We start from the raw sequence: 27,224 nt of genomic DNA on the forward strand, positions 1-27,224 counted from the left end.
TCGATCATATATTTAAGAATTATAATGTTCATTGAACAGAAAGTTAAAATTAATTAAGAAAAGATTAATCATAAATATTACAAAAATATGATGATAACAAACATAAAAAATACATTATTATTCCATTTATTAAGTGTTACATTTAGGTATATTACAAGAAATAAAATAATGATAAATATTTACAAATAATTATAAATAATATATACTTAAATTTAACGTATAATTAAGAAATATCAGTGAAAACATACTCAGTGTTATAAAAATATAAAATATTAAATTCTGTGTTAAATAAAATTATATTAATTTATTAAACTAATATATAATACATAATATGTAATAAAATTAAAATACAACTTCCTCAAATCATTATTTGAAAAAAAATCTCATTAAATGTAGGTAATATGATACATTTTATTTACAATGTCAAGGCAAATTATTTTTCATCGATTTTTTGCGTGACTCGAATGATCTTAAAATTTCATTGAGAGATTTTCCTTTCGTTTCTGGCATTACGAATGCACCAAAAAAAGCACTTGCCAATGAGAAGGCTGCAAATGCTGTAAAAACATATTCTATTCCATAGTTCAATACTAAGAAAGGATATATTTTAATGACTATGAACATAATTTCATAGGCGAAAACTTGAATAATGCCAGATATGGTACCTAGAAGAAAAATAGTGAATCATTTAGTAATTTATAATTAAATTTTTAACAATAGTGTGAGCTTACATAAAATAATTATGTATTAATAGCGTTTATAAACCGTAGTATAGTAATAGTAATAGGATCCATAGTCAGAACAACAATCGAAGATAACCCGGTTGGTAAGAGACTCCTCGGAAGACCACGCTTACGTTGGGAAGACTATGTAAAAAGAAATGCGGAAAGCATTGAACCAGAGATACCATGGAGAATAGCGGCAGAAAATAGAGATAGATGGAGAGAAATTTGTTTGGCGGTATGGTCTCAATGACCGTAAACCAAAAAAAAAAAAGTATAGTAATAGTTCGAATATTGGAGCGGGAACTAATTAGATGCATACCTAACAACAACAAATAATTTTAGAACTTTTGTATTTTTATTCTGAAGTCTAATGAATATTAACATTATTTCTTAGCTTGTTAGTAAAACAGATATTGTAAGTATGTGTTATTTTGGGAGTAACCGAATTGGTTCCCTTTGGCCGAATTGGTTACTGTTTGAAAAAGGTATTTTATTAGGTGTAGCCGAATTATTTTCCGTTTATGTACAGGTAAAATAGTGACAATTTTAATTTTTAACACAATTTACCTACACTATTAAAAATTAAAATCCAACGGGCCAGTGCTTAGAGAACAAAAAACAAAATTTTAAAAGCTATATGTATGACATATAGACACAATTATTATATCGATAAGATAGAGTATAGAAATATAATAGACTATAGATTACTAGAGACTAGCAAATTACTAGCAAATAGGAAAGAAATAACAAATACTTGGAAAATTGTTTGACTGAGTACATTAATAAGAAGGTTACGATAATTGAAAATTTAAAGAAAGTTAGATTCAAATTTGCAAATTAGTGGTTCTAAATTTTATTTATTATGTTTTATTATTTGTATTTCGTATACCTAAGTGATGACTAAGCTGACTTCCAAATCAACGATTTAAATTGTATATATTTTATATTATTTTTTTAACACATATTAACGCACATTGTTAACCAAACCTACTTTAAAGTTGACAGTCCTAAACCTGTAAAATCGAGAAGGAAAATGTGCGTATTTAAACGGGAACTAATTCGGCTATACATAAAAAATTACCTTTTTCAAACGGGAACTAATTCGACTGTATCTAATAAAATACCTTTTTTAGATGGGAATCAATTCGGCACGTGGGATTGGAGATCGGGAACCAATTCAGTACCAGCCGTTATTTTATGATTTTCAGACAGAATAATAAAATATATTGTTATTGCTATTATTATTATGTTGTTTAGCATGTTTCGGACAAATTGTTTCACGTGTACGAACCTTTGATGGACATCGGGAAAATTTCGCCGCAAATGATCCAAGGCAGTGGTAGCATGGCTAGAAGAGCGAAGAACATGTACATGATGAAGGCGAAGATCTGAAGAATTCCGTAGGGTGGATCGGTCACGTCCCTGTACATGTGGATGTAGCTGACGATGACGACCAGCGATAGGGCCATGCCACAGCCGGAGACTACAGTGAGCGTCTTCCGTCGAACGTGGTGCAGCATGGAGAACACCAGACTACCCACAACCCGGGCCACGGACAGAAACACGGTGACCGTGAACCCGTCCCACTGCACGTGGCTGTCCTTCAGCATGTCCACCGAATAGAACAGCAGCACGTAGAAGCCGCTGCCCTGCTGGCACACAAAGAACGTGAACGTCAGCAGCATCGGCTTCCACACGATCGGCTCCGTCACCAATCTCCATCCGGTTCGGGTTACATCCACCACATCGTCGGCGGCTGCAATCGTGTTGGCTGCGACCACGGTGGCGGCGGCCGTTCGGTCCTCACACAGCCATTTTTTCGCCGCTTCCGCCTCGCGGATCCGCCCTTGCTTTCGCAGCCACATCGGCGTCTCCGGAAGCAGAAAAAGTGACCCGCATCCGATGACGCTGATCACGAACAGTATCATGGACACGGTCTGCCAGTGGAAGAACATGGCGAATATGAACTCGGACATCATGCCGACGCCCACGAAGATCGTGGCCACGGAGAATGACAGCTGTCGGTATTCGGTTGGGCACACCTCGCCTAGGTACAGATAGGTGCACGACAATCCCGAACCTGTTCGTCATCAAGTGTCAATGCGCATCAAAATGTATACGACAAGTGTGATTCTTGCCGACATATATTTTTTTTAAATATGTACATCTATGATTCGCACTAAAATAAATGTAAATATTATATAATTCGCACAATCGCAGGTGGTAAAACGTACGAATTGTAATTTGATATGAGGACTTAACAACACATGCAATTCCGTTATAGATTCTAATCTACACAGTTTAATTTTGGAGTAAATTACGATTTTCCGTTAAAATATTACACCATGATAGAAGAAATTTTAAAAACAAAACCGACCAAAATAGTCGAGTTTGAGGGTGTATTATTTGTATATTGTTAAGTTATATGATATAACTTATACCCAGAGTTTGGAAAGAACGTCACTCATGAACGCAAGTTTACGCGTTCACATTCATATTTTGTGAACGATAGATGAACGTTAATTGTTTTTTTCAAATAGAACATGAACGTGAACGATGGTTATATTTTTAGTCAATTTAAACGATTTTTTTGGTCGTTAACATTTATTTAGTATTTAAAAATATATGTATAAATAATAAATATGAGTTATAATACGTTTAGGAATAGGTTATTAACAGAATATAAATTATACCTATTACATTTTGTAAAGATCTCATTTATACAGAAGACAGGTAAGGTGGTTTATGAATATAAAATAAGAAAAAATTAAATGAATGCGTTCATTTTACTATAGAACTTGAACATGAACGAGTTCTATTTTTAAGTATACGTTTCGAACACTGTTTATGTTTGTCGTATTATTTTAATGTAGACATTTTTCTATCAAGTTCGATATTGTATACTTCACAAAGCATATTTTATTTTTTTATTTTAATTTAATTTTATTTAAAAATACGGGACGAACCCTATAATACAAGAATAAACAATATACAATGATAAAAAATAATAGTATAAGCTCTGAGTAAACGAGGATCAATTTTAGAGGGATAATGAAGGTTCAGTGTTGGCAATGCGTATAAGATGTTCGGTGAGTTAAGATAGTAGTTTGAGGAGGATAAGGGTATGTGGAACGGAACAGATGATCGTGTGCGGCGACAGGAGACATTAAACGAAACACGAGATAGTGATTCGTGATTATCAATTTTAAAGGAAAGAAGATAAGAAAGAAATGCAATACTAGCTGAGTGACGACGGTCAGCGAGACTCTAGGGAAAACAGGCGTTGGATTGGTGTATAGTCATGATATGGACAGGATATATTTAATTTGTAAGCAGCGTGACGGAGGCATTTTCTTTGAACCCTTTCAATCATACTACGTGCAGAGGCGGTCGATGGGTCCCAGAGTATGGTTCCATACTCAAGGAGGGGACGAAGTAATGAACAGAAGAGAGATTTTAATGGAGTAAGTGAAAATCTGAAGAGACACGATTTATAAAGCCAAGCAACTAGAGCTCTACAACAGATTATCTGGATATGTTTATTAGGGCACAGGTTACGTGTTACGGCAAATCTTAAATCTTTTACAGAATTATTGCAAATTTTCAAGGGGGTATTGTTGACGGAGTAAGTATAATTTAACGCAACATTAATACGACAAAAAATCATTATTGAGCATTTAGGAATATTATATAAGTATAGAAAACTATATTTTATAAACTATTACATTATTCATTTTTCTCAAAAGTTTTTAACTTAACTTAATCGAGATAAAAATATTATTAATATAAAATTGCCCTAAAACTTTTAGTAACACATAAATAATGTTAATTAATAAAGTCTAAAGATGATTTGCTATTGATGAAATTTGTAATATTTATGTAGTTAAATAAATAATCTGTTTTACCACTGAAAATAAACATTTATAACTAAGATTTATTTCAAATGAGTACTTCTATTTGAAAGAAAAAACAATAGTATTACTTTAGTAAGCACACACACACACACACACACTCATTTTAATTTTACATTAAAAATAACTATAAGGAGTATAAATATACTTATTAGATATATAATCTATTTGTATATCAGGCTTTGGTGTTATTAATTTTATTAGTTGAGAACTAGTTTAGTTGAAAAAAGTACAAACACTATTCACGCATTTAAAATAATTGTTATTGTAACATGGTGTGATGTATTGATTAGCCGTAGTCACTATTTAGTCCAGTGTTGCTATTTCCAGAATTGTGTGTACTTGGTCGGATGGGCAGCGATAGTTTCTATGTATACTATGAGTTTTTCTACGCTTTAGCGTACCTACAGTTCCCCTAATATATTTACAAAGCTGTTCCAAATAAAAGTGAAAAAAAAATTAATGTGATTTTCCATAGAAATTTTAATAATGTTGATAAATTATATGCGCTTTTATTGATAACTTTTTCAAACAGTGATTATTAATAACGTAAATTTTCTTTTTTTTTTTTTTTTTTTATTGCAAGTTTAGGAAACAGGATATTTAAATTAAAATATTTTAATGTCCGCCATATTTTCTATTTATTTTGAAAGCGGTAAATTGAGTCCCGGGAAAAAAAAATATTAGGTAAGTTGGATCTGGGGGAAAAAAAGGTTGTAGGTAAATTGAGTCCCAACTACTTACTATATTACCTCGCCGTAGTCGTTTTACAAATGATAATTCACACTGTTTCTATCGGTTATCGATTCCATTGTGATCAAATAATTTCGTAACGTCGTAACTTTGATAATGCCTAATTAAGACACGTATATAGGCATAAACATACATTAGTTTGTCGTATATCATGTGTCAGTTATCAGTTACCACCAATATTGATGATAGTTCTTATGATTATACACAGACATGAGTATACGAAATCTGAAAATTTTCACTGTATTTTTCATAGCGTACTGTATTTGAGTTTGTTAAATTCGTATCTTTTAAGTTTTTACCGAAAATGTAATAAAAAACACAATAATATTAAAATTGATTTCCCATAAAAATTATTAGATATTTAAAAAAAAAAATTGTTTTCCTTGGACTTAACCTATTACCATTTTTCCCGGAACTCAACTTACCTATTATTTTTCTTTTTCCGGGATCCAACTTACCGTGAAAAGGTTATTTAGGATCCAGTTTACTAACTCTTGTTTTATTATTTTAAATTTATAATATTATTTTATTTTAGTTTTAACTGAAAGATTCTTCTTTTGTTAATTTAAACTTTATTTTTAAAAAATTGATAAAAAATAATATGCATTATTTAAAGAATAAATCGTATTATTCTATTAAATAAATTTATCACAATTAAAACGTATTTTTTGTTTGTTGATCAATTTATACAATATATAATCCGCATTACAAATTGAACACGTAAAAATGTATATCTTACGCTTTTTATTTAGTTGGGTTGATAACAATAAACACCTGTAGTTTATACAACATATTATATTTCATTTAGTTAATATATATTTATACACCTTACTTACCTAGAGAAATTCCAAGTATAATTCTTCCAATTATTATGGATTTTAAAGAATTGGCATATGCAAGTACTAACCAACTTGTAATTAGAGGTATGTAAGCAATTTGAAGTGCTTTTCTTCTGCCAATTTTATCCGCTAAGACACCAATTACAAGTAAACCAATAGGGCATATAAGTATTGGAACACTAGCTGAAATTTAAAATTATATTATATTTTATTTTAGTTTACGTACCTGCTTTTATTTTCAAAATAAATAAAAAACTAAGGCCATGATTATGCAGTTTTACATAATTTAAATATATATTTTTTCGTTTAAGAATATTAGTTACTCACTTGAAAAATCGAAAAAAATGCATGTAAGCGTTACAAAATGATATTTTAATGAAATCAGATATTTGAATGATATTAGTTATTTAATTATAATTTAAAAATATTAATTGTAGCGACTTCAAATATTTATTCATATTTTAAATTAGTACTTTAAAAATATTTTATAGTTAGGAAATTTAGTGAAATTTATGCTGTTTATAGACACATAAAATGCTCGATATTTTCCAAATTTTAATTGGTTGTAATTAGATAACATGGGTCGATGTAATAACATTTTAATATAATTTACTTAATACCTAGATGCCATTCTTTAAAAGATAGAACATCAACATTTTCAACCTACATTATTAAGAAGTTTGGTTCTACTATATTATTTCAAAATTCTTAAGTAGTATAAGCTGATTCATTCGATTTCTTTCATCCAGAATTGTTTTTTTAGGGGAAATGTTATATTAGTTACAAGTTAAAAAATTAAGACAATAATTCACTCATTTTTGTATTTTATATATTCAATCTAGGAGTTTCGATCTTTTTTAAATTAAATTAAAATTAATTTAAATAAATTTATCATTGAACTACTATATTATAAAATTGGGGTTGAAAGTTAAAATTTAAGAAATTTAATTATTCTGAATTGTATGCGATAAATGTAAACTAGTTCTATCATTGTTCATATACATATTACATTTTATAAATTATGAACTATTTTGTGATTAAAAATGTTATGTAACATGACAAATTGTAAATATAGTAGCCCATCATGTTTTATACATTTTAAATAAAATTTGTCTACAACAATTCTATATCAGTTGGAAACCACAAATGTATGTTTAGCAGATTATGTTGAGAGACAATTATCTTATTAAGTAGAAAGTTAAAATAACTGATTCTTTTCTGTATTATAAAGAAAATTATAAAACTAAAAATATTATTTAATTATAAAATAGTTTCATACCTATCCATGATTCTTCTTCGATATTTATTTTGATGTGACTCGTCGGTTCTTTTAGTTTTGCTAAAAGAATAGATGAAAATACGAGAGAACAGCCAATAACAAATTGAATGTATGATATTAAACATGTACATAATGACTAAAATTTTAATACAAATTGAATTAGTTTAAATTACTAGGTTAAATACTTTATTTTTGTATTAGTTTATACTTACAAGTTTTAAATGGCGAATAATTTTAGTGTTCAGCATTTTGAGAATGTGGCTATCGTTATTTGTTTATAAAAAAAAAAAAAAAAAAAATAGAGTACAGTATAGTACTAATCGAATTTTCAGCTCATTCTAATTAGATATTCGCATCAATGCAATACTAATTTTTTTTGTTAGGAGTAAGTTGTATTTATATATTATGCATATCATATAACCTCTTGAATTAACGCATATAACATATATAATATATCGAGTGGATGTAATATTAATGTTTTAAAAATTAAAACTAAGCACGACCAACTTAAGTACATATTAGATCATCAAGTTAATTCATTATTTTTTCATCCTTATTTTACAACTTATATCCAAATGATAATGATAAGATATTAATTTTAAGCCATCTAGTTTATCTTGAGTATACTCATTAAAGTATATACCGGTTTTCAATATCAGTTTTGCTTATTTTCCTACACGTAGGTTAACCTAAGTTAACTTAAGTCCTAAAAAAGAGCACCAAAAAATGCCATAATTGACTAACTCTGTAAGCTGGTAATTATTATTTTTTATTAAAATAAACTTTCAACTATTTTAATTATCTTGATATCTATGACATTATATTTAGTTGAAAAAATTAATTCATTAACTTTTGGTTATTTTACCATTAACATTATGATTTAAAAGATGTAATGTCAGATTTAAAATTTTTTGGTAGTATATGGCAAACGTGTTTAAAGAATACATTTACAATTCCTATGTTAAAACAGTAAATACAGTTTTTTATACATATCCAATATAGTAAAGGCTTTATACATGTTATATTATCGTGTTTAGTTTGCAAGTATAATACAATACACGTTTATTCGTTTTATTTCGGTAATTAAGAGTCAGGAAACCAGTTTTGATTTGCCTAGTACACCTACATCTTCTAAATGTGTTCATTTTAACTCGTTAAACTCACCACATCAAAATAATGAAAAGTTAACAACTTTTATCTTCCCGAACCACTTTACCGTTCTTGCCTCTGAACACATTAATGATAATGTTTTTGTTTCGTCTTCAATCAATGTCACAGATGAATTAGATAATATTTATACTATTATCTAACAAAAACTCTTAAGTCGAGTTTAAGGTTCCGGTTATAAACACAAAAAATATTTTCAATTTTTCTACCTTCAACGACACACTAACAAAGATAAAAAAGCTATCTATATCAAGCCGATTTAAGTTTACGCCTATATATATATATATATATTTTTTTTTTTTGGCTTAATATAGACCGTTCAGGTCCTTCACCGCAACCACCACTTCCCTCCATCTATCTCTATCCGTGGCTAGCTCTTCACCGTTCAAGATTCCCAGCATATCCAAGTCTTCATGGACCCTATCTACCCATCTTTTTCTTGGGCGGCCGAGTGGTCTTTTGCATATATATATATATATATATATATATATATATATATATATATATATAATTAAAAAACCAACAATGTTATCGATTACAACGAAATTCAAGTTCATTTAGAAGAAGTCAACATTAGTTTTCGTTATTTTCTTCTTCGATACTTGATCCGCAGAGGATTGTAACCAAAAATCTGCATTGTTCTATTCTATGCGTTCAAAATATGCTCTGTTCGAAAGAAATAGGTTATTTATTACAGCACGTTATAATTAAAAAATGATTATCTTACCCGTCCATTATTTTTTGTGGACATTAAAATAATGCTTACAATATCTATAGACTAATAATAATACGAGTGATACATTAACACAATAGTTAATACGAGAGTAATCATTAAGACACTTCACAACAGACGCGGTGCACAATCGTACACACACTAATACATCGCTCTACTATAAATCTCGTTGCGTCAATTGTAAAGAAAAATGTTCTTCACATTAGTGTTCTAATGTTAAGTTTCATTAGTGTTGCACTTAACCAGCCAAGTGTACGCTCTTTGAGTAAGGATTTTCACACAGCATCATATTAAGAACGTACACCTTTATGTTCACATTGGTCTTTTACAATGAATATTGATCTGGACCTGCACCAATTCCCAAAAAAGTTCACATGCCCCAACACATTTAAAAACCTATTCAAGGAAAAACTCTCACTATCTCATATTCATACACAAATATATACCGACGCTTCTCTTTCGGAGGGCAGAGTTGGTATGACCATCATTCATGATGAGAACCAGATCCAATGGAGACTCTCGGACAAATGCTTCATATATGGATATATGTATAGCTGAAACTCTAGCCATTTTCAAAGCTATCGAATACACTATTTCAGAAATCAATTATAACAATATCACAATTTATAGTGATTCATTATCTACTCTTACTAGTCTTAAAAATGTCCAAAATCCTACCGAAATCGTCAGGAAAATTTATAACGCCCACTAAAAAGCACAGTTATCAGGCAAAAACATTTCATACTCATAGATTCCTAGTCACTATAACATTGATGGTAACGAACGTGCGGACAAGGCCGCCAAACAAGCTCATACAAATACTAATATTCCCTATTCCTACATCTTCTCTTACAGCGATATAAAAAATGTCATCGAAAGGGATACACGTCAATAATGGGAAACACAATGAAACAAAATGATCACGAAGCTTAATGAAATTAAAAGGTCAATACTATCCTGGACTTTTCCTGTCAACACCCTAAGAAAATATGAGACTGCTACTAACCACCTCAGAATCGGACACACATGTCTTACACACGCACACTTAATGAAGAAAGATGACCCCCCATTTGCATATGCTGTGGAGTCCCTCTTACAGTCAAACATATAATCACCGAATGCAACGCACACAATACGGAGAGAATTAAGCAGCGGATATCTTATCACCTGACTGAAACATTAAGCCCTGAACCAGACAATATCGTCAAGCTCTGCCAATTCCTCACAGATACACACCTCATCAACCTCCTGTAACCAACCTGTCACCAATATATTTGTTTATTTTATAAAAGATTAAGTAATAAGTTTATTTTCATTATGTATTAAGTCTCAAACATTGTAATGTCCAACGGCCATAGAAGCCGCCGATATATTATATAATAAAAAAAAAAAAAAACGTACAGTTTAAAAAAAGGTCACTACTACCTTCAGTAAACAAGAAAAGAAAAAAGTTTCTCCTCTGCTTTTTGGCTAATCAACTGCATGCAATCTGGGAATTTTAAACAAAAAAATTATAACATTTTATACACGAATAAAAACTTTTTTAGAAATAACATCATGAACCGATTATCATACCTGAGGTAGATTAGAAGATTAGTAGTCTGTAGAAAACGATTAATTATAATACATGATGTTAGTTGTATAACATTAGACTAATATTATAAAATAGGAAAATAAAATGTTATATGTATACAACCATATTCATAATAAGAGAATAGTAATAGATAGTAAATTTAAAAAAAAATGGGTTGTATTAAAGTTATTGTTGATACGATATATCGTATATTTGATGAGATGATAGTTCTAATTAATCACTTACTATTTATTTACATTTAGTATCATTACATGAATTACCTATTTAAAATTTTTAATTGATAACGTATTACTTGATTACGATAATAAATATTATGAAGTATTGATGGTTTACCATTGTTTAAGTCACGTGTTGTGACACATGCTATGAAATTAAATGATCTATTAAAATCATTGAATTGAAGTACTATTGATTCGATATTTCTCTAGTCTAGGTAAGCATTGCATACGTCTTATGAAGTATTGGTTTTTTTTTAATTTTCAATCTAAAGTGAATTGGGTACCAAATGCATTGATGCATTGTTTGATTTAATCGTGAAAATATAATTTTAATAGTGTTATAAGGTTTAAATGAAAGGAATAATTTGTAAATGTATTAAATATTTTCAGATTTTATAAAAATTCGACATTTAATGTCATGTATGTCACTTTAATATGACAAACTGGATTAAAAAATCTTTCAATACTCCTAATTGATACGGATTACTTTCTTAAAAATAAAAAATGATAAGTATATAATACAAAAAAAAAAAAAAATTGGTATTATTTTCAAATAAAACTTATAAACAAATAAAAACGGTCGTAAACATAAAGTAAATGGTCAATGTAATTTTTGAATGCTGTTACCTGCACAAGGCTTAAAGTATAACTCATTTATAATATCTGATATATATATATTATGTATATGTTTATATACGAGTACATAAAGAATTTAAATTTTTTTTAATTTTAATTCAATTTTTTATTATTTAATTATATATTAAACTACTTAACGTAAGTTTTTCGATTAATAAATTATATACCTTATAAGATCTCAATTATTTATATATTTTAATCAAATGTTTAAGATAAGACAAATATTTAAGTGTATTCTATTATAATGGTTGTATACTAATATTTATACATTATCTGCTAATTTTTTGTATTGACATAATATGCACATATTATGTGTTATGATTGGTAATATTAAAGTAATAATTATTTCATTATATTAATTTATTATTAAATTACATTTACAATAGTAAGTGTCATTTATATATTCTGCTATATCTGACGATGATTTTTTTAATTGTTAAGAAACCAGTCATAAATATTTGTATATTAAACAATACTTCAAGTAAAATTTTTTATTTTGATATCTTATATTTAGATTATTTTTAATACTAAATAATTCATACACTTTAATTAATTATTTATATGCACATTTAATAATATTTTATTATTATTTTTAGAATATTTACTATGAAACAATTTTATTTTTTTATAAAAATATAATCTTATATTATTATATTTTAAAGAAAATGATAATGATTTATTTGTCTTTTGGATTCTTGGTTATTCATAATTAATTAAAAATTATACATACAATGATTTAAATATAAACGAAAATAATTATTCTTTTAACAAATTTATATACTTATAATATTTTTATTATTTCTGATGCAAGGTTGTTTTATTTTTATTTTGGCGACTATTTTTTATATTTTCTTCGATAGTTATACCACATAAGGTGTACTCAATTAAGGTTTGTGCTTGACTAAAACCTTTTGTTTAATATTTATGAGGTATACAACATAAACAATGACTATAATTTATGATTGAGCATATATGTAACAAGAAAAAAAAAGTTATATTATTTAGATAAATTTTTAATGAATTTAAATTAAAAATAACGTGTAAGTTTCATAAAACTTATTTATAATACTATCCTTTATAGGATTATTCTTGATTTATTTTATATCCCATTACACGAACGATTGAATTTTCATCCGATATATTATCTGGTAAATTGATATTGTTTTGATTGGCCCATTCGATATAATTAGCTTTATACAGGGTTGTTAACCCGAGTGATTTAGCTATTTCTTGACTTTTTTTATTTGTGAATATCCCAGATATTAAATTGCAACCAAAATGCATCATTTCGGGTAATTGTTTAGTGATCACACAGTCCAGTAATTTTTTACCCAACCCTATATTAAAAAATTAATTAGTTATTGAAATAAAAGTTCATGTTTACAGTATTAAACTGAAATATTTTTAAAACAAATATTACATAAATTTAAATGTATAAAAGTTGGTATAGTTTTTTTCAATTATGACTATGAGATATAACTAATTATATTTTGTTTTTAATTGATTTTTAATTAACTAAAAGATTAACCATTTACCTTGATTTCTAAATGAAGGAAGAATAAACCAAGCATATACCCTGAAGAAAGCAGTCGATTTATAATATTGATATATGTTAAATTTTTGACTCAAATGACTTCTGAAATTTTGAATTATATTCCACTTTTCACCTTCGTATAACTAAAATATTATGTCATATAATTTAATAAAAATAAAATAAAGAAAATCTATTTTTAAATGTTATAAAATGTTTTATTTTAATTATAAATTCACTAAAAAAGTTACGTTTATGACTGTTTCAATGGACTTATAGATTAAACTGAAATATATTATATAGGCTTATATTTTATTCCATAGTCAACAGATAAATTATATTTTTAGAAAATTAAATATATGTTGTTAGGATACTTGACAACGTGTACTAGAAATATATACCAAAATGAAATAAGATTTAAATAACTTAATAATACATTTAATTTAAATTATTTTTTTTTTTTTGTATCGCATATATATTATATATATTGTATACAATACCTATACCTAATTTTTTATATTAATTAATTTAATTTTTTTTATTGTATTGTGTTATCGAAGACGATACGATAATACAATATATAAATAAGATGTATAGGATAAATTTGTTTATTACTCTCAGTCTACTAAACTCCAATGAATTTTCTTCAATCGAACAAAATCTGCAAATTATTATTCCAACACTTCTTCCAGAACTCTTCTCGATCACAATTGTGGATAAAGTATCAGAGATCCAGTGTTTAACTAAGTACAAAAATTGATCAACAGAGTCTTGATCCGACGACAACTCATTATAGACACACAAAGATTCTTCGTGAATATAATTATTCTGAAATTAAAAGACAGATTTATTTTGTGTAATTAATCACAATATATCTATTAATTAAAAAATAAATAGTGTTAATTAAAGTTATAATTATGTTTGAAATATTAAAGGTGTTCAAAATTTGATAAAATAAATCCATAATTATTTTTTTAGGATATGTAAAATAAACAGGTGTGTTATATAATATATTTATTAAATTGAAATAAGTTATCGAATTTTTATGGTAAATATATGAAGTACTTGTATTAACTTTTAAATTTTATATAGTATAATTAAAAGTTTTTATTCGATGCGCCTTATAATGAATGAATCACATTTTTTTTTAAAAGTCAAAACAAATCAATGTTTAATGAATATTAAAATATTCTTTGATGAAATATATTTATGTATGATTTTTTTTATATTTTTATGTATGATTAATATGTACTAAAATAATTAAGTATTTTTACTTTAAAATATTTTATCAAGTTTTTCTAGGTATATTTATGAAATATAAGTAAAGAGTATACATAAAATTCGTATATCAGAAACATTATACTTCTGAATAATAAACTAACTAATTAGTAATTATCATTTTTATCATAGTTATTCATTTCATTGAATCGATTTAAACCACATTTGAAAATTTAATAAAATATCTATATTATAACTGTACCTTATCTTTATTTAATTATCCACCTTTCAATAAAATATGCTTAAATATGATAACAGTTTTGATAAAATCTTAATTTAGAAAGTTATTTAATTTTTATTTAGTTAATCTCAGCTATTCTTAATGATTGAATGTATTTCGAATAAATATAATATGTTATAAAAAATGTTATAAATATATTTTAAATTATTATTATGTTATAAAAAAAATCTCAAATTATACAAAAATGTTCAAATATATAAGTCAGTAATTTATTAAATAATTATTACCAAATATTTAGTTTAATAAGCAAATAAATATATTTACTTTAAACATATCTAAAATTTCATCCATCCGTTCATCTGTAAATACTTGAAAAAGGAAATCCGATTTGAAAGTTGTCCATATTCTAGGTTGAGTAATTCTTGTCATAAAGTCTTCATCAGTCTCTTCTTCTATTGTTATATCTTGTTTTTTTTTAGACATTTCCAGATTAACATAAATTAATTTTTTGAACAAAAAATGAATGTGTAGTTTAATGTTTAGACTTTCATAGAAAAATAACTATTTATCGATCGTCAATAATGGTTACTAAGGTTACTTTTCGTGTTATAAAATGTATAAGTATATAAATAATAATCATGTTAAATAATTGTATGTTCCATGGTGTTTTTAAATTTCTTTTTTAATAACATATCTACTAACATAAATTTTATTTATTTTTTGAATTAGTAATAGTTAAAATATTAATATTTCACGTACATAATTTTATTATATAATATAATTATAATAATATATAATATTATTATATATTATATAATTTTAATATATAATTATATTAATTATATATAATTAATATATATATTTTATTATAATTTATATAATTTTATTAATTTTATTTAGGAAACATTTTTAGAACAGATATATTGAACAAAAATAAGATTGTAGAAAACTATGTGTGATGAAAAACTATGGAAAATATAAAAGGAAAATATTTTTGAAAATTACATTGTTACAACAATATGATTTTAAAACTATTGAAATTATTTCTTTAAGATTAGAGTTTTTATTTATAATTCTAGGCATATTCATCTATATGGTAGTGTTCGGGTGGACAATGTATCGCCAAAAAAGTTATGCCCAGATCAGTCGTGCGGTCTGTACTCAATACCAATAATACCAGTAGCGTACAGTGCAGTAGTATAATGTATGTGTTTTTATTTTAGTTTTAAATGTATTTTTATTGTTGTGACAAGCCAATGGTTATAGTAAATGGTGTTAATTAAAAAATATTACTATAATTTCTATAGTTTTTTAACATAAAAAATAAATATTTCTTTATGTTTAAAAATAAATAAATAAATCTCGTGATTTAAAAATTCATTATACCTTCTCGACCAAAAAATTTTGAACACGCTTATGATTCTAAACAGTGCTGGAGGAAGGTTTTGCGGGGCCTGGGGCAAATAAAAACGTGGGGCCCTCATTCGTATCTTATACATTAAATCGCCATTCTAAACTAATTATAGATTTAATCCAAAATATAATTTTGTCCTTCGATTTATAAACAAGCAATTAGTGTACAATAGTTAGGTATTATATTATTTGCATGATAAATAAACTGATCATCTTAATCATTATTAAAAAAACTCAAAATACAAATATTATTAATAATTACTTTTAATAAATTAATTTATAATAACTAGTAAATAATTAATTACTTTAATTTATAAAAGAAGTTTAAAAAAAAATGAGTACCGAACAATTTATAATATTTTAAATACACAATACATTGTTAAAATAAAATATTGTTAGTTATGAATTATAATTCTTTAATTTTTCTAGCTTTTTTGGATGCAAAGTTACTTATAATGTCTTCATAATTTAGTTGTTCTGAAAGTTATTTTTCTATACAAATTGTAGCAAGTCCAGTAAGTCTTTCTTGTGACATGGTACTTCGTAAATATGTTATAATTTAGAGAATTAGTTCTCTCTGCTCCAGCTGAGTAAATGGAATTGTTAACATAATTCGAATTGCAATATTCAAGTTGGGAAATGTGTTCATTTTTTTTATTTCAGATACTACCTATTTGACGTGGTGTAGAATTTTTATCAATTAAATGGCGAAAAATTAATATTCCTTCATGTAAATCATAACCATTTATATCTTTTTTGTCATTCACTGACAAACGCATTTCCAAATCTTTGTAGAAATTTACAATTTCTAAATCAGGGACATGACAAAGTTTCTCAACATCATACAAAAATCCAAAAACTTCATTAATTGTATTTATTTGATCGAATCAAATTTATTTATATTTTTTGTAAAAAGTAACCAAGTATTAGTATTAATACTATATATACATATTAGTGGTTACGTTAAATACGAATATACGATAAACCAATAAAGAAGATAAAAACGTTGAGTATTTTAGTTTTAACAAACATTATATTTTCAATGTATCTAATGAAAAGAATCTAGTAGAAATTAAGTAAAATTTCTTGTGATACTTGAGTATTTTGGGTAATATGTTGTGAGTATGTCTTGGGTACATTTTTTTTTTTAGTTTCATTCAGGTGGGAGCACTATAACGGAGTCCCAAATCCGCGGGGCCTTGGGCACGTGAAACGTTCTCCCCGACGCTTACTCCGGCACTGATTCTAGATATATATAGTTTATGAATGAAATTTTACATATAAGTATTTGTCCAGATGTGATTTTATATATGAGATTACATGATAATGATTTTCTACGTATAAAAAAATAAAATATACGATATTTTTTTTCGTTATACTTTAGTCTGTATTTGAGTACACTTTACACTTTGGTTTTTATTAATTATTTTATACAAATTCACTATAGGTAAAAATGGAAAAAAAAATGAAAATGTAATATTGTAATTAAACATTTTTGTTCTTGAATAGTATAACTATATACATTTAAACACTGTCTTTAATGATCAAAAGAAACCTTAAGTTAATAAACAACATTGATGATGATGATAGAACAACATGTTGTAATTATAAGTGCACAACCATTATTACAAAGCTAAATATACGTTTCGTTCACGTTTCATTTTACTGTCTTTAAAAAAGAATTAAAAAAATAAATAATAACATAATAATAATAATAATAATAATAATAATAATAATAATAATAATAAATATAATTAAAATAATCATGTAACCGGTAACATTTTAACAAATTAAGATTAAAACTTTCAGAGGACTCAAATTTTAATCGTAAAATATATTTATATTTTATTAAATATGATAAAATTATATAAAAAAAAAAAAAACATAAACATTAAAATTAAAAAGTATAAAAAGTATAATAATTAGTAAGCACAAAACGAGTGTGTATTATTATTAAGATGTTTTTCAAAAGTGATTACAGTTTTTTTTTATGTACATTTACTTAATTTTACACGATTAAAATTACGAATAAAATGAGAAAGAAAATCATGATATGATTATACATAATTTTTAAACGACATTATTTTCATATATCTATAACAATAATCGTAATATTGATATGTGAGTGTAAATTATATACTTGTTAGACGGATGGTAGGGGAGTCTATTATAATCTCTACGGTGTTTAATTGTAAGGTTTTTTGTATTTTGGCATGCTCGATATTACATCTTTTCGTCTCCAGACGTTTCTGGTTGGTGACGGAGACCTGTAGGACGAGCTTCCGGCTAGTCTTTCACCTACGTTTGGATCTGGATCCATCCGTAGGGGATGTCTCGTAGCTTCAGCCGACGTCTTTCGTTTGGGCTTTTCTTGCGATCCCGAAGATTCTGATGATTGGCTCACTTTTCTCGGCTTTGAAGCTGACTGTTTTCGCAATATGTGTTCAATATCAGCGGTTTTAGACCGCAGAACTGCTCCACCAATATTCGATATACTAGAACATACTTTAACAGGCTCCTAAACAAAAAAACCATAAAAAAAAAAAATTGATAATATTTGTATCAATAAACCATATTATTGAGTGATGTTAGGAAATTATATTTACATAGTATGAAAAACATCAACTCTCTCTTATCATTTCCTTTCACATAAATTGCTTCATTAACTATTTAAATGTTTATAATTATTTAAATTTGAGGAATAATAAAAATATCTATTTATAAAATTTGAAGCTCTACATTATTTTCGGTTTTTGTTGTATAATAAAATTCATGATTTTATTATTGTGTAATTTTTTTTTTTGTTAATATATTTTCAGGTTGTAAATTTATGTACTATAAATGTCGTATAATGATTTAATAAATCAAGAAATACTTTGAAAAGGTTATATTTTAAAACTTTGCAGCAATTGTATAGTATTATCAAAAAACCGCAAACAAACTTAGAAATTGTGGTACATTTTGTCCATTTGACGTTTATATTTATTTTTATAAAATAATAAATAGTGATGACTATTATTATTTTGTGAAATTGTGTAAATTTTATTGCGATCATATTCTTAAAGAAAATAAGTATTTAATTTAATTTTTAAGGCCAATAATTTTAATATAAGCGTATCAAAGTCATTTTTACATAATACATTATTTATAAAATTAGATATTATGAAATATGGTGTAATATCATTCAGGTTTTATTATTGAAAGCATTTATTTATAAGTGTACGAAAAATTGCGTTTAGATTAATCCATGGCCGTGTATAGTTTCAAATAATATGCATAAATATAAAAAATATTATTCAACTTCGCACTGTAATTATTTTTATATGAGTTTAATTCACGTTGAAATGTAACAATGATATCGATATTCCTAAAATATCGATGAGTATTTCTATTGATAAAATTAGCAATTTTGTGTTTAAGTACTTAATGTTTTAATACAATATTATTTGTATAGAATTAAGAAAAGTTAATATTTATTTAAATTTTATAAAATATTTCACCATCTAATACACTAATACACAATGTTGAACACATTGAAAAAAAAAAAAAATCTTAAATATTATAATCTTATTTACCATAGATTTTACTCAAATTATGAAAGGTTAGTAAATAAATTGATTTCTATATTGTTTAAATAAAATTCGTGTATAAGTGAATAATATTATATAAATAGACTACTTACGGGCGATAAAGTTGCGTCTTCGTGTCCATGTTTTAATTTATCTTTGTAAATAGAATTCTTAGGAACCCCAGTAGAACTAGCACTTTTCGATAACCTATCCAGACCTGTACTGGATAAGATTTTCTGATAAAATTTTATATCTTTTTCCTTTCCTTTTTTATCTGCTTTGTAATGATCAGGGTCAACGTCTTTTGACAAATCTTTGTTGGATTGTGTACTTCTATGATCTGATTTAGTGTTCTTTTTATGATAATAATCTTGAGAATAATTTGTTGTTCCAGAGATATTATCAGGTGATGTCGGTGGACTGGATACTGTACTGCTATCTGACGATACCGTGGCTAACATACGATGACAATTTGTTGCAGAACCTAAAATAGGGCTATTTTATTTTCACAATTTGATAATTATTAAGTATTTACAATGAAATAATATCTGAAAATCTACTTTTTAATTTTCTTCGGTTATTAAAACATTTCTGTATTTATATATATATTTCCCTTCGTGTTATTAATAATGCATATTACTTACTATTAGTGTGTCTGCTTTCGTCTTCAATAAACGGTATATCAGTGTCTTCTACATTTAAGGGATGTGAAAGGTTTGATGATTGTTTCATTGGTACTGGTATCATCAAACTGGCTGTTATAACTCCATCATATTCATTTACCTAAATCAAAACTGATAATTGAACGGGTACTATGTTATAAGTGTACGCAAATATACTTAATTCCCGTAACAAACTGAGTTATACCTCATTATATTACACCTATATTACTCGTATATGAAATATATAATTATATCATAGAATATCTTACCTAGATTTATTATTATAAAAAAAAGTGCCATAACTTCGCTGAAAGTTCAAATTTCCTAAGATTTTAAATATGCGGAGTGACAAAGGAAAATCATATATTTAATGAAATTTGGCAACTTATTTTTATTATTAAACCAAGTGTTTAATAATACTAACATGTAAATATATCTTTCAAGTCAAATTAAATTCCTGATTATACTAATATATTATTTATTATAATATTATCAATTTATGTTTTATATGTAATTTAACTACCCAGTGCGCACTATAGTGGATTATACATTTATAAACTTTAAATCCACGGTGGATTCTGAGTTTATTTAAAGTTTGGTTTATTTTGCATTGATTTCGCGTTGTTTAAATTGTTTAATTTTAGTTTATAATTAATTGAAACTAAGTTATTAATCAAGCGGTCATTCCACGTTAAATATTTTATAATAATTGTTTAAAACCTACCGTTAAAATTGCGTACTATATATAGCGTATATATAGCATAACATTTATAATATCCATATCAGAACTTCTTTATCACCGATCATCGACAAAAAAATATTAGCTAGCCAGTTGAATTTTTCATTCCAAAATATTATATTTTTTAGTTATAATAGTTTGCAAGTTATAAGTAAAATAAACTATGTGCCATTTATGACACAATACGTGAAAACGGTTCATATAATTTGTGACATTTGTGTTCATATTCATATAGTATATTACCATAAGCGTGCACACGGGGTAGTCAGGGTAGGTACTTGACTATTCTGTGAAACTTCCCACCCTCACCAAAATATTCAATATGATCACAATAATAAATAAACATATTATTTTCAACCACTTCGAAACATTAGTTAACGTTAAAAAAAATGTATGAATACTGGAGAAATATAGTTTTTAAGTTAAATGAAGTTACGAATGCAAATTTTTTGTTAATATTAAATGATAATGTGTTATGTTTGACTACCTTGCCAGTTATGTCTGCACACGCTTAAGTATATTAAAATTATGGTTTTATCAAAAAACTATGGTGTGAGTTAAAATTTACTTTTCAATATTTTGGAAGAAAATAATATTGCTGTAATAAAAATAAAAGTAGGTACAATATTATACATTAATTAATTTACAATTTTTTATAACTTATATTTATGAATGCAGTATTTTAAAAACTATATTTTATGAATAACTTTGTTTATTTTGAAATATTATTTAAATTATTTATAAACACTGTAAATTTCTATATTTTATTATAGGTATTTTTAAATATTAACGTTAAAGTAAAATGTAATCAAAATTATTTATTATTTTGAAATTAACTAACTGTATGCAGCTTACATATCCACTCAACAAGACAAATAGCTTGTATATATTTATTAAAAATATTGAAAGAAGATTAATATTCATTTTGACAAAACTTACTTGGTTTCCGTTAGCATGTGTTTGATTATTTGAGGATTTTTCAGATTTCCTATTCATTTGCATTCGTTCGAATACTGGATAAGTAAATGTTTCAACATCATCTGGGAAAAATGCAGCTACACCTTTACTTCGACTTCTTCGAGTTTCTCGTTCCCTAGGTCTAAAATTGTATGCCAAGTTAAATGTAAAATAACCAAAAGGCAATAGTTATATTAAATAACAGCTAAAAATTAAAAATATAATATTATTTTTGAAAGTTCATACTTATATCTGTATTCTTCATTATCATCTGAACCACCGATTCCAGAATTTTGGTGAGTAAATTCACCTCTTGTCCAAATTTTTTTTTCTTGAGTTTCTGATGGCTTAGATGATTCAACTTCAACATTATTTATCCCACTTATATCTTGTACGTTTAATAAAGTTTCTTTTGAATCTTGATTGGATCCATTTCTAACGAAAAATATAAAATAAATAAATAAATAATGCATTATGTGATTTAAGGTTATAAATAATGATATACTATTAAACAAAATGTGAATATATGTTCTCCATAGAATGCATTCCACAGCGTTTTACATTGTAATGCTATAGCAAAAGCAGTAAAAAAATTGTAACTTTACTACTTACAATAATTCGGAGCACCGTGAAACTATTAGTTTTTTATAAATAAATTTATGTTAGTCTTAAGTGTGAGAAATATTTAATTAAAAAACACATTTTTTTAAATCTACATAAGTGGTATAGCATTATAATACTAAATATATAGTTTTTAATAAAATTATATTTGAAGTATTAAAACTTTAAGTTATATTTTATTAAATCATATGTTAATATTATTATTTATTTTTCCAACACATTACATATCTGTAAGCATGAAGGTTTTCTAGAATATCCAATTAATCTTATAATATTGATTATAAAAGTATATTTTTCTGACTTTACTTTTAGTAAATTATTTGAATTTGAAAAATGACTAATTAACGTTAAAATATAAAATTAGAATTTATAGAATCCTACAAATTAATGTTAGGGTTTCTAAAATAAAAAGAAAAAAAAAGGTTATTGACTTATATCTGTTTAATTTAAAATCATCACAATGTGTTAGTAATTGCTTACTGAGAATATAGAAACAGCAGTTAGTTTTAAATATAATTTAATGTAAATTATACAAATTTAAAACATTATATAAAATATAAAACTTTAATTTTACTATTGAAATTACTTATATTTTTTTAGTATCTTAAACAATAACGCACACAACAGTATTAAAATTACTGGATAGTTTTCTCGACGCTCGAAAATCGTAATTTCATCACATTGTCTAGACCTTCAGGGTTTGTATCTAGCATATGAACATATACTTCATCGAGAAGTTCAGCTGGTACCTTAAAAAATACTTTTATTTAGGAAAATGTATAAATCACGAAGGAAAAATTCGAATATTTATTATTTTTTTATATAAAAACGTTTGCGAATATTAAATTAGTAGTAACTATTTTCTAGTAGGTTTTAATTTGATAGTATAAGAACCTGTATTAGATGATAGTATTCACGAGGCATTCAAATTTTTTCAATTTTTTTTCTATTTAAAAAACTATTTAAATTATATTAATTATTTTTAATAAGCTTCAAAAATTTAAAAAAAATGTATTTTAAATTAAAATATTGAAATTTCAATTTTATTCTATTGTTAAGTGCATTCATAATTAAATAAAATATATAATTATAAAATGAACGGAGAAATATTTAAAAAAATATATAAATACATATATATTAAAATACATCCAATATTAAAATACCAGTACAAGTGCCTAATCATCGTTTATTTATTTGATTTACGATTTCCGTGATTATTTATATCTTTATATACGTTAAAATACAGAGTATATTCTACTTTGATGTTTTTTCAAGTTACTGTTATGTAGTTTGATTAGATAATAAAGTATACGATGATTTATTTTGTGAAGTATCACTTATTATATTTGTTAATTTATGTTTTTGAAAAATGATTTTATATTATTTGTTAAATTAAATCATTTTTACAGGAGTATAATATTCTTAATTTCAATATCCAAAGAAGAATAGTATTTTAAGACTGTGATTTTTAGATATCAAATATCAGGCTAATTTTTAATTAAAAAATCATAAGTTCTGAAAAACATTTAATACTTGTAAAAATATAAAAATCTTATAACGATTAAAAAAAGAGATGTTATTTAAATTGTTTCCAAAATATATTCTGATTAACTTTAATTTATAAAAAAATATAGGTTGACTTGAATAATGAACGCAGTTTGTCAAAAAATTACTGTTTAAAAAATATATTATAAAGTTAATCCGACATTTTTTCACTTCAAAATGTTGTTTATTGCATTATTAAAGTTATCTCGAGTGTAATATATGTATATTTGTTTTACAAATAATTAACTAATGTTACTTATATTATTAATAATTATATTAGTGTATAATTATATCAACACTATAGTTATTATTTTAATTAATTTTGGCATAATTTGTCTTAAAATTAATAACATATGTCTTGAAACAAAACTTACTTTGCTCAGAACTAAAAATGAAGTTTGTATATAAATATAGTTGAATTTGATTTTAATTTTAAAGGTATTAATGATTTATGATTTTGGAAAAAAATATACAGTACAGTAATTCTTCACAAACAATTAGTTTTTTATTTTTTAAATTAAATTATTTCATTCTTCGTTTATTTGAGTTTATATTATTTGTCTTCTACTGACCCAGTTTTATTTTCAGCGTTTTAATATATTATAAATAAACTTATTTTTAAACTATTAATATTAGATTTCCCTTTATATGTATAAAATATTTTACTATACCTTAAATAAATAGTCGCAATTGACAATTAAAGCCGTTACTACGTCGATTGCTAATCTTCTTTCCATAGTCATTTCTTCGCTTAAATCATTTGTAGTAATTTCTTTTAAAGACTTATGAAGTATGTTTGGTGCGAATAACGTTGCTAAATTACTAGCATCCATTTTATTACCTTCTATTGTATGGCCTTGAAAGAAATATAAATGTAAATATATTGTATATTACATATATATTAGTGCTCTTGATTTAATGTGGGTAATAACCGATTTGGAGGGTAGTCAACGTTTTCGGATAGTGGGTACCCATTACCCAAAATGTTCGAGTACCCGATGGTTTTTGATATACGTAAACGATTTAGCTAAGACTTAACTGCTAAGAGGTAATCAGTATTAAATTATACATTACACAATTATTCGAATAAAAAATATTAAATTATTTCCTCTTTTAAATTAACAAAATTACGTTTTAAAAATAAATCTTTAGTATTTTATGTGAGTGTTATTAGTGATATTATATTACAATAATTAGTTTGTTCAAGTACAATGTCTAATAACATGTTAAAAGCTATTATAAAGCCTATATTTAAATCTTGCAGATAACGGATATAGTAACCGTATTCGTTACCTTTTATGTGTATAGCTACGCAGATAATAATAAGTAATCACAGTCAGTGGCGTACATACGGTGGAAGGGAGGAGGCGTTCAAACCCATCCCTAGGGCCAAAAAAAAAAAATATGATATTATTAATAACGTGTAATATATTCATAGTTTCATTGTTACGCTTTGAACTTAAAATAAATAACTGTAGAAAAATTATAATAATTGAATAATTATATTGTTAGGTGTTTGAAAAGTTTTGTTAACTATGTTGTTTTTATATTCATATAGCTACTAATTTACTGTAATATAAATTTAAACAGTAAATTATTGTAAAGTTGTAAAAAATAATATCTATTTATAGCAGTTATTTATCTGTGCAACGAAAAAAAAAAGATAATGAAAATTAACATGTTTTAGAAAAATATGTATTTACATACAAATCCCAGCTCTAGTAATGAGTATACTAACCATAACGGGTACTCGATTCATAACGGGTACCCAATCCATAATGGGTACCTGAAATGTTGTAAATCGGGTAATACCCGTAAAACCCGGGTACCCGGGTATCCGGGGTATCAAGAGCACTAACATATATATTCACAAATATTCTATGCAATTTTTTTTATTAATTTAATATCTTAACAACATTATTTATAGCAATTTTTATAAAACATTTTGGTGACTACTGAATTAATCTTATTGATAAATAAAATAATGTAATCAAAAATCAAATTATATAGTTTTTTCATTAGATTAATTGATTAAAATATTATAAAATTAGCTTCGTCTTACTTTGGTTCAAAATCGAACAAGCACTTTAGCCTTACTTTCCTTAGAGTATGAAGCAAAATAAATTCTTCATATGAACGATCTTATGAACGACTTTTTCAAGGCTTAAGTGTAAAATGGGGGCTGGTATATTACGAGTATTAATTAATACATTTTGCAAGAGGCTTCTTATGGATATACCAATTTTATTTGAACCCTTAAACCCGTCACTGCATATAATATAATATATCTAGTATAACATATTACTTCTGTATATTCGTATAGGAAGAAACTATATAAATATATGGCTGATACCGAATTGGTTCCCGAGCCCCAACCCCACATGTCGAATTGGTTTTCGTTTGATAAAAATATTTTATTAAATTGAACTGAATTGGTTCTCGTTTAATTTTAGGTGGTTGCTCGGTGATAAATCCTTTATATTTTCTTTTTAATGAACACGTCAATCGTTGTCACAAAAGTGTACCGTTGCCTTCCCTTTCGTTGTTAATACTCCTTTACATAAACAATTTCCATTCAGTTGGACGTATGTTTTATATTTTCGTTTTGTACATACATATCCACCTTTGTATATTATCCTCTGCAAGGTTCTTTTGAAAACTGAACTTGTAATTGTAAATAATTAACAACTTAATTCCCTTTTTACTAAACATAAAATCCATAACAACAACAAAATTATAAAAAAATATTGACCAAAAAACCATTGATGTTTTACCTAAATAAATTTGTATAAATGATGATATATTATCATTATAATTATCATTATAATTATTATTATTATTATTATTATTATTATTATTATTATTATTATTAT

At 25.8% G+C, this 27,224-nt stretch overlaps 3 protein-coding genes across 4 annotated transcripts in view; all 3 read right to left on the reverse strand.

Annotated features, from left to right (window-relative positions):
- Nucleotides 1-394: 394 nt before the first annotated feature.
- On the reverse strand, nucleotides 395-7,872 carry LOC112681922 (facilitated trehalose transporter Tret1-like). Its single transcript, XM_025552291.1, has 5 exons — nucleotides 7,720-7,872; nucleotides 7,508-7,643; nucleotides 6,226-6,411; nucleotides 2,017-2,805; nucleotides 395-665 (listed from the first exon to the last, which is right to left on the reverse strand). Exons 1-5 carry the CDS (start codon nucleotides 7,753-7,755, stop codon nucleotides 424-426), a joined length of 1,389 nt encoding a protein of 462 aa, XP_025408076.1. The 5' UTR covers nucleotides 7,756-7,872; the 3' UTR covers nucleotides 395-423.
- A 5,066-nt stretch (nucleotides 7,873-12,938) lies between these two features.
- On the reverse strand, nucleotides 12,939-15,376 carry LOC112681944. The gene is made up of 4 exons (XM_025552325.1): nucleotides 15,170-15,376; nucleotides 14,002-14,214; nucleotides 13,391-13,532; nucleotides 12,939-13,192 (listed from the first exon to the last, which is right to left on the reverse strand). Exons 1-4 carry the CDS (start codon nucleotides 15,326-15,328, stop codon nucleotides 12,939-12,941), a joined length of 768 nt encoding a protein of 255 aa, XP_025408110.1. The 5' UTR covers nucleotides 15,329-15,376.
- Nucleotides 15,377-18,331: 2,955 nt separating this feature from the next.
- Nucleotides 18,332-27,224, reverse strand: part of LOC112682133 — a 44,203-nt gene continuing 35,310 nt past the window's right edge. For both annotated transcript variants that reach the window (XM_025552650.1, XM_025552642.1), the window contains 7 exons: nucleotides 25,023-25,207; nucleotides 23,446-23,555; nucleotides 22,432-22,620; nucleotides 22,168-22,327; nucleotides 20,472-20,610; nucleotides 19,941-20,311; nucleotides 18,332-18,776 (listed from right to left, as the gene is read on the reverse strand). In XM_025552650.1, coding sequence (XP_025408435.1) covers nucleotides 18,444-18,776; nucleotides 19,941-20,311; nucleotides 20,472-20,610; nucleotides 22,168-22,327; nucleotides 22,432-22,620; nucleotides 23,446-23,555; nucleotides 25,023-25,207 — 1,487 coding nt within the window. In that variant the 3' untranslated portion in view covers nucleotides 18,332-18,443. The remainder of the gene's footprint in view (nucleotides 18,777-19,940; nucleotides 20,312-20,471; nucleotides 20,611-22,167; nucleotides 22,328-22,431; nucleotides 22,621-23,445; nucleotides 23,556-25,022; nucleotides 25,208-27,224) is intronic.

The sequence above is a fragment of the Sipha flava genome, unplaced genomic scaffold (genome assembly GCF_003268045.1).
Source record: "Sipha flava isolate LNK unplaced genomic scaffold, YSA_version1 103_pilon_pilon, whole genome shotgun sequence".
NCBI lineage: Eukaryota > Metazoa > Arthropoda > Insecta > Hemiptera > Aphididae > Sipha > Sipha flava.

Coding starts and splice junctions, on each gene's coding strand:
- LOC112681944 (XM_025552325.1), bottom strand. CDS start 15,328: ATGTCTAAAAAAAAACAAGATATAACAATAGAAGAAGAGACTGATGAA. Junction 14,215..15,169: donor AAATTTTAGATATGTTTAAA/GTAAATATATTT, acceptor TTTTAATTTCAG/AATAATTATATTCACGAAGA. Junction 13,193..13,390: donor TCCTTCATTTAGAAATCAAG/GTAAATGGTTAA, acceptor TTTTTAATATAG/GGTTGGGTAAAAAATTACTG.
- LOC112681922 (XM_025552291.1), bottom strand. CDS start 7,755: ATGCTGAACACTAAAATTATTCGCCATTTAAAACTT. Junction 7,644..7,719: donor TTATTCGCCATTTAAAACTT/GTAAGTATAAAC, acceptor TTAAAATTTTAG/TCATTATGTACATGTTTAAT. Junction 666..2,016: donor TTTCCCGATGTCCATCAAAG/GTTCGTACACGT, acceptor TTTTTCTTCTAG/GTACCATATCTGGCATTATT.